This window comes from Cervus elaphus, chromosome 29, assembly GCF_910594005.1.
Source record: "Cervus elaphus chromosome 29, mCerEla1.1, whole genome shotgun sequence".
Lineage (NCBI taxonomy): Eukaryota > Metazoa > Chordata > Mammalia > Artiodactyla > Cervidae > Cervus > Cervus elaphus.
The window spans coordinates 57,227,279-57,239,861 of NC_057843.1; the positions used below are offsets into that span (position 1 = coordinate 57,227,279).

The 12,583-nt window shown below is 53.5% G+C and overlaps 2 protein-coding genes across 15 annotated transcripts; one reads left to right on the plus strand and one right to left on the minus strand.

Annotated features, from left to right (window-relative positions):
• Positions 1 to 382: 382 nt before the first annotated feature.
• RGP1 (RGP1 homolog, RAB6A GEF complex partner 1) lies at positions 383 to 5,994 on the plus strand. 14 transcript variants are annotated; one of them, XR_006338529.1, is made up of 12 exons: positions 383 to 560; positions 714 to 786; positions 889 to 1,023; positions 1,391 to 1,527; positions 1,793 to 1,876; positions 1,972 to 2,121; positions 2,389 to 2,535; positions 2,719 to 2,846; positions 3,049 to 3,238; positions 3,749 to 4,024; positions 5,314 to 5,391; positions 5,668 to 5,765. XR_006338529.1 is itself a non-coding variant. In XM_043890577.1 (11 exons), exons 3-11 carry the CDS (start codon positions 908 to 910, stop codon positions 5,329 to 5,331), a joined length of 1,122 nt encoding a protein of 373 aa, XP_043746512.1. In that variant the 5' UTR covers positions 383 to 560; positions 714 to 786; positions 889 to 907; the 3' UTR covers positions 5,332 to 5,994. The 14 variants fall into 14 exon arrangements, 9 of the variants coding, with proteins under 9 accessions (XP_043746512.1, XP_043746504.1, XP_043746505.1 ...); XR_006338531.1 differs by having other exon boundaries at positions 3,749 to 3,900; XR_006338527.1 differs by having other exon boundaries at positions 5,314 to 5,994.
• LOC122685723 (microseminoprotein, prostate associated) lies at positions 4,190 to 5,453 on the minus strand. The gene is made up of 3 exons (XM_043890591.1): positions 5,026 to 5,453; positions 4,736 to 4,844; positions 4,190 to 4,370 (listed from the first exon to the last, which is right to left on the minus strand). Exons 1-3 carry the CDS (start codon positions 5,153 to 5,155, stop codon positions 4,190 to 4,192), a joined length of 420 nt encoding a protein of 139 aa, XP_043746526.1. The 5' UTR covers positions 5,156 to 5,453.
• Positions 5,995 to 12,583: the final 6,589 nt, after the last annotated feature.

Here is a 12,583-nt window from a genome sequence, read left to right on the forward strand (position 1 = left end):
GCTGTTGCTGCTGCGGCGGCGGCGACAGCAATAAAGCCGCCACGGTCTCACCCTCGGTTGTCTCTCTGGGTCCTGGGCGGGAAGGATCGGGTCTCGACGTCATTGGGCCGCGGTGATTAGCTGGCCCGGCCAAAGGGCGACTGGGCCCGCGGAGAGGGGAGGAGCCCCCGGGGCCGGCCCTCCAGGCACCGCCCCCGGGGCAGGCCTGGGAGTTCGCGGCAGCCCAGGCCCCGTCCCCGGGCCGCGGCACCAGGCACCCCAGTGGTGGGCGCCGGGTCCCGCCGGCCGGTGTCCGGGGCGGCGCCCGCGCCCGGGTACCAGCCCGTGGGAAGGTGACCCAGGGCGGCCGCCCCCCCCGCCCCGAGCCCCTTCCGGCCTAGCCGGCCCGGCGCTTCCGGCCGGAAGGGGCTCGGAGGGAAGTCCCGCCTCTGCCGCGGCCGCAGCCACGCACTTGGCCCGGGCCCGGAGGGGCGGGCGGCCGGGGCCTTCGAGGCACCGAGTACCCTGTTTCAGTCTGGCCCCCCGTTTCGATCTGAGGGGTATCCGGGCTTGGGCGCGAGGTGCCGGGCGGCCGGGGCCCCGGGCTGGGACGTGGAACCTCCAGGGAAGGGGTCGGGGGCGGCCTGGGGGTCCCGGCGGGGAAGACGGGGGATGACCTGGCGCCGATAGGGGCGGGGGGCTGGGACCCTAAGCGGCGCCGTCTCCCTCTGCAGTGCCCGGTCAGCTGCCGCCGTACCTGCCTTCCGCCTTCCCGCACTCCAAACCTGGGCGCTTCCCTCTGACACCGTGGTACTGAACGCCCGTTTCCTCGGTCCTCACCCCCAGGCTCGCCCGAGACGCCCTTCGCTGCCGTGGTACTGACCTCTGACACCCCTTGTTTCCTTCTAGATCCGATCCCGGAGCTGCCATGATTGAAGTGGTGGCGGAGCTGAGCAGAGGTCCAGTGTTTCTGGCAGGGGAGGCCCTGGAGTGTGTGGTGACCGTCACCAACCCCCTGCCCCCGACGGCCACTTCTGCGTCCAGGTGGGGACACTGGTACTGAAGAAGGCGGCCCTGCGGGGAGGAAGCCTGGGGTCTGTGGTGCTGAGCCGGGGCTCAGGCTGTGCTGGGGCTGCGTCACCACCACCTTGCTCATTGTGCCCTCATTGTAGGGAAGGGCTAGTTAACAGAAGGTGCGGGTGCCACAGCCGTCGGCTCGCCTTTCCTCTCTCCTCCCCCTGCTACCCATGGCACACTTCTCTTTGTATGATGGTTTCTCTTTGGGGTTCTGGATTCTCTGATCCGAAGGACAGCCAGCTCACTGCGTTGGTCTTAGTGTGGTAGGGAGTTTGGGAGAGCATTTGTGAGGTCAGGAACTGCCCTCTGATGCCCTCTTTTCCCCCTCCGGTAGTGAGGCTCTGGCCTGGGCCAGCGCCCAAATCCACTGCCAGTTCCACGCCAGTGAGAGTCGAGTGGCAGTACCTCCGCCCGACTCCAGCCAGCCCGATGCCCAGCCCGAGAGCCAGACTGTCTTTCTTCCACACCGAGGTTAGAGGCGGGGCTTTGGCTTCAGAGGGGATGGAATCATTGTTACAGATGGGTGAAGTTGTCAGATTGTTGCGGTGGGTCATTCCAGTCTCTGTCCTACTGGGGATGTGGTGGAGTGTAATTATTGCTTTGGGGGCATAAAGCTGTTCCTGTCTCTCCCTGAGCAAAGAGGGGTGGCTTAGTTAGGGTTGCCCCCACTTGCTGTGCTCACCTTCTCCACTGCTAGACAATGTGGATATTAAGTTGCAGTCTTCTATTTTTTTAGGTGAGAGGGGTCAGTGTATCCTTTCTACTCCACCAAAAATCCTCTTCTGTGACCTGAGGCTAGACCCTGGAGAGTCCAAATCATGTGAGTGACTGCCCCCTGGCCCCTGGATTGCCTTCCACGGCTCCTGGAGGGGCCCTGGCTCCTTCCAGCTGCCCTGACTGCTGCTTCCCAACCAGACTCCTACAGCGAAGTGCTGCCTGTGGAGGGACCACCCTCGTTTCGGGGTCAGTCAGTCAAGTATGTCTACAAACTGACCATTGGCTGCCAGCGTGTCAACTCACCCATCACTTTACTCAGGGTCCCTCTGAGGGTTCTTGTGCTCACTGGTAAGCAAGGGTTCCTGGAGCAAGGGGCTGGGGAAGAGCCTCACCAAAGCAGTAATGCTCTTTAGAGAGTTTGTGAAAGGGGCTGGAGGGAAGCTTCCTGATCTTAGTCAAGGTGTGAGGGAGTTGGGGAGATAAAGTCCTGGAGCGCAGGTGAGATGCCTGCCCCTCAGTTGTGGCGCCCTGTACCTTCAGCCCTGTTAGGTTGGAGTCTAAAACCCTAACCACTGCTCTTCTCTCCCACCACCCCTCCACTCACTCTCTCTCTAGGCCTCCAAGATGTCCGGTTTCCCCAGGATGAGGCTGTAGCCCCATCCAGCCCGTTCCTGGAGGAGGATGAAGGTGGGAAGAAGGATTCGTGGCTCACCGAGCTTGCTGGGGAGCGTCTTATGGCCGCCACGTCCTGCCGCAGCCTCCGTGAGCATCCTTCCAGAACTGCCCTGCCCCTTCCTCCCCCGTAGTACTCCTGTCTCAGAGCCAGACTCTCCTAACCGCCACATTCTTCTGAGGACCCACAGATAGCTCATGATTATAAAGGAAGGCCCACCTCTTGGACTCCCCAGTATGGACCCCAGGCTTACTCTGTTCCTCTCTCCCCAGATCTGTACAACATCAGTGATGGCCGAGGAAAAGTTGGGACATTTGGCATCTTCAAATCTGTATACAGACTTGGCGAGGACGTGGTGGGGACCTTAAACTTAGGGGAAGGAACTGTAGCTTGTTTGCAGGTGAGAGAGGAGCAGGAGCTTTGGGGGAACTGGGTCTGAAAGGTCAGGGTGGAAGGAGCGGGCCTGCATAAAGACAGGCGGCATGGAGAGGTGGGCATCACCCAGGGCCCTCTGGGGAAACAGCGTGCGGCCGGCCTGCCCTCCCGCCCAGAGTCGGCGCGTCCCCGCGCCTGCCTGCACACCCTTGTCTTCTTGATCGCAGTTCTCGGTGAGCTTACAGACGGAGGAGCGTGTGCAGCCTGATTACCAGCGGCGTCGCGGGGCCGGAGGTGCCCCCTCGGTGTCCCACGTCACTCATGCCCGGCACCAGGAGTCCTGCCTACACACGACCAGAACCAGCTTCTCTCTCCCCATCCCGCTCAGCTCCACCCCAGGCTTTTGCACAGCCATTGGTGAGACCCTGACCATCGCTGGGGCCTAGGGTAAAACGCTGTGCTTTGGTACACTATAATGGACCCTGGTTCCTAACACACACCCAGAAGTTTCCACATCCAACCTCTGACCCTTAACACTTCCTCAGACCTTCAGCCTGTTTCTTGGGTGCACGGACCCCTAAATTCTTAACAGCTGCTCAGATTTCCTCTCCCCCTGCCCACTGGGACCCTGTGGTGCACTTACTTCTGATTCTGCAGAGCATTTGCTTCAAGCTACCAAGTCCTGACTGTCCCCCACTTGGGTTCTCAGGTACTTGATGCTCTTGTCCTTATTGTCACATTTCCAGGGACAACACACTAGATTTCTTCAGCGAAATCCTCTCTCCTGGCTCCCTGCCCCATGACTTACCTGCTCTTCCTGAATACAGGGTTTTGTTTTTGTTTTCTAATTTGCTAACCACAATCTGTCACTGGCTTTTGTTCCTGGCCTCTAAATACTTCCGCCTTTATCTTTACCCCCCACCGCAGTGTCCTTGAAGTGGCGTTTGCATTTTGAGTTTGTCACCTCCCGAGAACCCGGTTTGGTGCTCCTACCTCCCATGGAGCAGCCCGAGCCCGCCACCTGGACGGGGCCTGAGCAAGTGCCCGTGGACACCTTCAGCTGGGACCTGCCCATCAAGGTGCTGCCGACAAGCCCTGCCCTGGCCTCCTACGCGGCCCCCGGCCCCAGCACCAGCACTATAACCATCTGACCCTGGCCCACAGCCTTCTTCAGGATCCTGAGAACTCAGCCCCTGGGCTCTGGTAGGGCCCGTTGTTTCCACCTGGGGTCCAGTGGCACAGATAACGAGAGGCGGGCTTTCGGCTAGAGCGTTAACTTATTTATTCAGAATAGATCGGCAGCTGCTAGTGGTTTCCCTGGAAGTGGCAGCAGCAGTGGGCGGTCAGCAGCAGGGCAGTCAGTCGCGTTTAGCTGGAGTGGGGAGCAGGCGCCGCAGGCGCAGGGGTGTTAGCTGAGCCCCACTCTGGGTCGGGCCCCCCCCCTTTGCAGGGCAGCCGAGGGTCAGATTTTTGCACGAGGGAGAACTGGCATGTTCCTGCCTCCTGGCGTACCTCACAGCCCGCCGGGAAGTCGATAGGATGCTGCGACCTGGGGAACCGAAGGACAGGGGAAGGGTCAGGACAGTGAAGGTCCACCTTTGTCCCTGCCCCGCGTCCCCTCCCCAGCGCTTCTCCCGTGTCTCCCCAGTGCCCCCGGCCCTGCAGGATTTCTCTTGCCTGCCATATATGGATTTTTTTCATTTCATAGCAGGAATAGTTTCCCTCCAGATCCACCTAACTCCCCTCACTCTGTAGCCTGAAGCCTCTCACCCCTTCTTGTCGGTACCGTCAAGTTCAGCCAGCCTCTGGCTGCTTCTCCATTCATTCTCACATCAGAGCAATCTAGTCACACCCTGGCCAGCTCTCCGTCCCTCACATCGGAGCCATTCTCTCTGGCCACCTTTGGTCACTCACGTGTCACAGCAGCCCACACCGACCGGATGCAGACAGGTGCAGTGGAAGCAGTCCTTGCGGAGCCAAGACTCGCCCAGGGTGAAATACTTCCCCTCATAGTGGCAGGGGGCTGGGGAAGAACAGGAGATGTTAGTGCCAGAGCCGAGGGGTAAGGGCACGCTGCCCCCATGTGTGGCCTCTCCTGCGTCCCACCGCCAGGGAGTCTGGGTTTGCTGCCAGGGGACCATCTCGGAGCCCTTCCTCCCGGTGCCCTCAGCACGCATCCTTCCTTACGCCTCGCCCAGCTTTACCTTGAGCTTGGAAGTAGCACTTGCTGTGGACGCCCGGGTGCTGGAGGAGCAGAGATACCACCAAGCAGATGACCCCCCAGCCTCCCCGCGTTCCCGTAGCCTGTCCCGCCCAGAGCGTCCTCGGGGCCATCCCGGCAGCACAGCTCTTTCGGACCCTCTTGGTTTCCGTTCCGGCTGCTCTGGCCTCGTCTCCTCGGCTCTCCTCTGTTCCTCTCCTTGAGCCTTAGCGTCTGCCTCTCTCCCCTGGGCGCCTGTCTCACACCATCTCCGTGCCCTCTGTTCTCGCAGGCTTGGGGATGTTTATAAAGTGAGGACCCTGGCCCCCTGCTGAGTGGAGCTGGAAAAGCCGTAACTCTGTTTCCTGGGGTGAGGGCATGAAAACAAGAGGTCTAGCTTTAACAAGCTGTGAGAGCTGATTCATGCCCCCGCACAGCCAGGGGGAGGAGGGTGGCCGGGGAAGGGGCGCTGGACTGGGCACTTCCCCAGCAAGGAGGGGGCGGGGTGAGGGCCCCCAGGTGGTCCCCAGAACTCTCCCTGGCCTGGAGAGAAGGAAGCATTCCACCATCTCCCCCCGCCCCGTAATACACACACACACACACACACACACACACACACACTCACACTCACACACTCTCTCTCCAGGGGTGTGTACGCTGGGATCCCTGCCTGGACCGGAGGGAGGCATTTCCTGGGGATGGCTAATCCTGTGCCCCAGCCAAACCAAGGAGATGCAGTAGGGTGCGACGGCCAGAGGCTCCAGGAGAGCGAGCGGGCACCTGGTGTGGGGAATGTTTCTCTCAGACCCTTGGGCAGGGTCTCCTTGCCGTATCCTAGAGACATGGCTGCCCCTCAGAGGCTAGGGGTGGGGGGCTGGGGGCAGGTGTCTCTTGTTTTTCATAGGCATCCCAGAGATAAGACTATCGATTATTCATCACCCCAAACACACAGCAAATAAAAGATCTCGCCATACCAAAGAATGGTTCTTTTCAAAGAGGAACATGTCTAAGTGCCCTCACGGTATGGGTCATTCCAGCTTTCACAAGGGAGGCCCCTCTTTTCTCCTGTACGTTACGGAATGAGGATTTAGGAACGTATCCTCTGACATCCTCTTTTGGATTTCCTGTAGGTTCTGGAGAACCTGAAGAGAGGTGATTAAGAGCATAGGTTGTAGAGTCGGACTCTGGATTTAGATCCTAATTCTACTAAAGAGCTATGTGTCATTGAGCAAATTAGTTCACCTCTCTAAACCTGTTCCCTTATCTATAAATTGGGATAGTGATACCAACTCATAGGATCATCAAGAGGATTCCACGAGAGAATGCATGTCATGCTCCTAGCGCTGTGCCTGGCACATAGCCCTCCGGAAAGAGTAAACTGCTGTGGTCGGTGCTAGACGTTCCATTCTTTGAGTGATGTGGAGGAGTCCTGTGTGCACGGCCCACGGCTTCTGTTGGGACTGCTATAGACTTCTTTCACTTGCACACATATGCTCCTTGCAACCTACCACTTCCTTCAAAAATTACCTCCAGGATGGTTTTGGTCCTTGTGTCCTTGAAACTAAATGTCCAGTTTGAGAAACTGTTGCTGATAAGCCTGCTTTTCCTAGGTCAGTACCCCCACTTCTTCCAGGGAAGACATGTCCTTTTTCCATCCTTCCAGCTAACTTTGGGACCCCTGCTTCTTCTCATAAGGGTCCTGAACAGTTTCTTCCCATCCTCCTGTGAGCTCTCCAGTTCTCCTTTCTGACGAGGCTAGTGCCGGCCTTTGGTGTTAACTGCCCCAGCCACACCGGATTTCTTTCACTATTTCACACTCCGAAGACCCCTGTTCCAGCTATCACTCTCCTACCCACAGGGTCAATCACTTTGGCATTTATTCTCTTTTCCTTCTAAGTCTCCAGTTCCATTTACCTCTAGACTCCCACTGTAACCCAGGGGTTCCAATCCAACTACTTCTGGCTGACTTCTAGAGGACTGCCCTTCCCCTCACCTTGTCACCATTCAAAAACAGCTTCATCAGTCCTCCGAATTCCCTATCCTTTCCCAAGAAGACAGCTTACATGGCTGGAGATGAGGACTGTACCGCACCTTTGCCCTCCCTAGTCAGGTCTGATATACTTTCCATCTCAGAGGAGCAGCAAGAGGGGAAAACAAACAAACAAAAACAAACAAACAGGGGAGCAGGGTGCCCTGATGTAGGCTGGCATGTGGGAGGCATGGCCTTGGAATTCTCTGGGCTGGAGCAGGTGGATTCAAAGGCTTGACCAACACAAGGGCCCAGAAATCCTGTCAATGGCCAGTAGTTCTGCTGCTGCCTTTGTGGGGACACCAGCTGACACTCTTGATGCTTGGACCATAGACTTCCTTCTGCTCCTGCAACCTAGAGCGAACCCCATGGGGGGCAGACGCTAGTGAGAGAGCTAGAGCTTGAAGGGAGTGGTGGTCGTGCTGTAGGCAGAGGGGACCCAGTGGGTATTGGTGTGTGAGGTCACGGGACAGGGGTGAGTTCCGACCTGCAGTGAAGAGGAGGTAGGCATACAGGGGCAGGAGTAGGGGGCTGCTTCTGCAGGAAGTCTGGGGCGGAGACAGGAGCCCTCTCCAAGAAGTTGCGGGGTAGGTGCGTGGCGGGGAGGTGTTGGTTGAACACCTGCTGGTGTGCGGGCTCGTGCGTGCATCTGTGGAGCTTCTCAGGACCAGGGCCACCCTTGCGGGGGAGGGGGTGTGTGCACGCGCGCGCGTGCGTGCATGCCTAGGGCATGGCTGGCGGGGATGCCAGTTGTGGGGGGCGCGGCGGTTGGCTTTCGGGCCGGGAGGAACGGCTGGCTCGCGCTGCCCACGCGGGGACAGAAAAACATCCGCCGGAGGCCCGGCCGGGCGGCGCTCCAACCGCGCCGGGCAGGTGCGCGGCGGGAGGAAGTGAGCGCATTCCGACGCCCCAGCCGGGCAGGACCGGAGGGACTGGGAGCGGCCGTGGGGAGATTCCGGGGCCAGAGCCCCAAGGGGCGGCTGGGAGTAAGGAGCCCGGGGAGGGTGGTGTAAGCGCCGAGAGAGAGCTGGGGGGAGGGCCCCGAGGGGTCGGGGTCTGGGGTTCGCCCAGGGCTTGAACACCTGAGACGCCAACCGCCGGCCCCCGCCAGCCGAGGGAGCGGGGCCCCGGGGAGGAGGGCCCGGGAAGGCAGCGAGGAGTGCGGGGCTGTGGAGCGAGAGCGCTGCTGGCTGGAGCGAGGGACAGGCTCACCAGAGTGTTAGATGGAAGACACCCCCCCCCCAGGTGGGAAGGGCAAATGGCCACCCCCCAGATGCCGGTGCACCCCGAGAGTGAGAAACAGGTTAGAGACGAGTGGGAGTTAGGGCTCTCAGGGTCCCATCGTGACGAAGTCGTTAAAGACCTTGATTAAGGCATGGAGATAAGGAGTGCGGATTGGCCTCGTGGGTAGTAGAATCGATGGTCACTTAAGTAATAACGAGGAGCTTAGAGGCAAGGTTATCTGTGTCTAGTGCTACTACCATCTTTGGTCTTTGCCAAAGGGCTAGGCATTGATCCTCTAATTTTTATAGTCATTTAAAATTGCATGGCTACATTTGTCAAACAGCTTAAGTTATTTGAATTTTTAAAACTAGAAAAGCTGAAGAATCTGATTCAGTATTTGATTTAAAACTCAAAGATCAGTTACATGAGATCGAGTCTTTTCCTTTGTCTTGCTTTTGCGCCTCATTCCTGTCACCGACATGTGGGAATTCTTGTGTTGTTAATGCCCCAGTTCTGTGTCAGTGGCATAGAACTTCTGCTTTTCCTGTCCCCCATCTTATGGTCTTTATTCTTAACTCTAACTTTTGTCTGTGCAGCCCTTTAACCTGCACTATATATCCTAAATCCATTAAAACATTTCATTGGCATTCAGTACAGAAAGACAAGTAACAACTTTACCATATATGTTAGGTTACTTATTATCTTCTGTGGACATGTAACTACAAAGTTTCTATATTTACCTTGTGGCTGATAAAAAGAGATAGAGCTAAAGTTGTGTTATTCAATAATATTTCTATAAACATAGCAATTTATTTGTCTGATTTCTCTTCTAAAATCAACTCTACAGTGTCAAAAACTTACACTAATTCTATCACGATCTTTTATTTTATCCTGGGCCAAAGGCAATTGCAAGGATTAGGATCGTTGTGGTTTATTTTAAAGATCCTTAAATTCCAGTTACTTTTGGCCCCAAACAAGGAAATCTGGGTCAGTTAGTTTTTTTTAAAAGAAAATAATTTCCTACTTTGGGCTCTGTTCCTTTCTCTCGTGCTGTTTCAACCCCAGCCCTACCTTATTCCCAGTGGCTTTTACCTTCATTCCTTCTTTGCTCTGCTGGGCGTCTTTAGAGGAAAACTTCACACCAACTTCCTCTACCATAAATTCTCTCCCTCCTCTCAACTCTACACTTCTCTTTGCCAACATACACCGCTGCTTCTTCATTGATTTTTTTTTTTTTTAAAGCCTACAGCCCTTTCTGTCTCTTTTCCATCTTAAACTCTAAACTCTCTCGTACTGAAAATCTTTTTCTTCCTTTCTCTTTGGTAAAACCTGGGATTTTTAAAGGGTTAGGCCTTATTTATTCTGCATGATCCACTTCTGTCTTCTTTCCTCTTCTATCACCTTTTTCTTACTCTAAATTCTGTACACTCTTATTATGCTTACTTTCAGCATGGGTTCAACCTTCTCCTTGTGACTAAACATTCTTCCAGTAGATACAGCACAAGATTCTTTTTTCCCCCATTTTATTTCCTGCAAGAAAAAACAGTTTTCAAATTCACTTCTACTTCAGTCTCATCCTCCCACGTTTTGCATCCAGAAGCATGACTGGGCTATTACTGGAAAGTCCCCTGAGTGACCACTTAAGCTTGGCGTTGTGCTAGGCAGTGTATAGTGCATTTCATTAGCCTGGTGCCTGATTCCTAAATTCTTACCAGTAACAGGTGTTATCATGTGTGTGTGCATGAATGTTCTCATATACATGTACATACCAAAGTACACAGACAATAGAACCATAAGTCAGTATATGGCTATGAATATGTCTATTCAGTATATTTTGCATTATGAGCAAGCCAAATAGATTTGGGAGTGGAAGATGAGGGTGGGTAGATTCATAGCTAGGATAGAAGGTTAAGAGACAATATCCTTTGCCATTCTATATTCAGATGAGGAGGAGAGGAATCATTCTCCTGGAGATGAAGGGACAGTTTGGAGGCGACTGAGTTTCAAGAGTTGAGAGAGATGACTTGTAAGGCTGTGGTGAATGGCGAGAGGATGAGATGAAGGGGCCAGAGTCCCAAGAATAGATGGTTGCTGTACCCAGACAACTCATATTCTCTCTGGCAGAGAACATAAAAGATTCTTTGGTTGTAGTACCAATTTCAACCATAGTCAGGTTTCCATTGATAACCTATATTGAAATTGCCCTGTGTTGTCACTGTACCATTGGGACTATTACCAAATTTTTCTTTTTAACTTTTTCTGCTTACGAATTGCTATGTAAATGATAGCCCCCACCACTAATAATTAACCCCCAGCTAAACACCATTAATTCTGATTGAGTTCCTTATCTATTTAGATGGTTTAATTTTTCATGCTTGCCCCACAGTCTACTTGTGGTAGTAGTAACCTTTGAAATTCCATTTATGACTTTCATTTTTATCTCACTTGTAAATTGCTCTTTTCTTAAAGTTATAGACCCAACACTAGATACTGAGAAGGCATCTACTTCTTTATTATCTCTGAAATATGGCCAAGGAGGTCTTTGCTTGACTGTCTCTACTGCATGGGATGGATTACTGCCATCTGCAGTGGAGGCGGCCCATTCTGTGGTCAGCTAGCTTTAAGCTACTCGTGTGTTGTTCAGCAGAAGTCTGCCTTGCTAGCATCTCATCCATTCCCACAATTCTGCTCTTTGAAACAGTATGGGGAAATTGACTTCTTTTTCAATGCAGCAGCTCTTTAAAAATTTGAAAGCTATTTGTTAGCTATTTAAGCTTTTTTCCTTTACTCTTCACACGGTTCAGTAGAAGTTTTCTATTATGATGGAAGTGTTTGCTCCCTGTCCTGCCTAATCAGTAGCCACTAGCCACATGTGCCTGTTGAGCACTTGAAATGTGGCTACTGTGATTGAGGACTGGAGTTTTAGACTTTAGTTAATTTAAATTTAAGAGGCCAGATGTGACTCTTGTGTTAGTGTAGCCCCAAACTCCAGGAGTTGGTACACTGTCACAGGACTGGCTGTCTTTCGGCTGCTCCAGAAATCTTACGGTCACCTCAGACATAGTGAAAACATGTAACTGAGCTCTTTTATCTGTCTGGAGGCCAGTCTTGCATGTGGTCACAACTGGGAAACACAAACCCAACCCCAGAGCCCTGATGAGTAATGTCGGTTTTTACTGGACGTTTCTCAGAAGAGATGGAAGAGGAAGGCTCTATCTCATCTCCCATATGTCAAAAGCAACACTGAAAACAAAAACCCCTCCTTTGATCTCTGTCCCCAGGAGTCCCTGAAGTCCCTCTTGCCCATCCTTGCCCCTCCTTCTCTCCTCCGACCTTGCTCCTCCTGCTCCTTGAGCACCACCTCTGCCCCCTTCTCCTTAAAGAAGCGTTCTTGGGCAGGCCCTTCGTCCTCCAGCCCCGCTTCCCGTTCATTGTCTGTGCTCAGTGAGGCCAGGGAACTTTTTCTGGATCCATCTTTCTTGGGGGGTGATTAGGGCTAGAAGGGCATAAATAATTATATTTTTCCTTTCTTCACATAATTCCTGATTTCTTTCTAAGGGGCCTCTCATTTTTTTTTTTTTAAATCATTGCTGAGAAATCCTTATTTATCACTCTTGAGAAGAAGTGTCTCTAACATTTTCTTTTCATTCCAGATCTGTTCTTGGCAAATTCTAAAACTACTTCTTCACAGTTTCTTCATTTTCTTTCTTTCTTTTTCTTTTTTTTGGTTCTATGATGTCTTAACAGGTTTATCTTCTCCTCCCTGGTCTTCATGGCCTACATCCACCAGGAGTTTCCCTCTGAGGTCACCCAGTGCCTTGTCCTCCCTTGACTCCCCTCTTAGCTCACCACTGTTGTCCATACCTGCCTCTCTCTATTATCTGTTATTTTCATCTCCTCCTTATCTGCATGTGTACTAAGTCGCTTCAGTCGTGTCCGACTCTTTGTGACCACACAGACTGTACCCCAGCAGACTCCTCTGTTCAGTGGATTCTCCAGGCAAGAATACTGGAGTGGGTTTCCATGCCCTTCTGCAGGGGATCTCCCCGACCCAGGTAACGAGCCCGCGTCTCTCATGGCTCCTGCACCAACAGGCGGGGTCTCTGCTACTGGCATCACCTGGGAGGTGCCCCCGCCCCAATCTGTATTCTTTTTAAACCACTATTTAAAATAATCATTTAGGCCTCTCAAGCGGTTTCCAGGGGATCTCATATAAGTCTCTGTACCATGACCTAAGAATACGTAGGTAACATTGATTTCTGTGGATTGGGAGGTGATGGGGTTGAGGGGCAGAATGTCCTTTCAACCA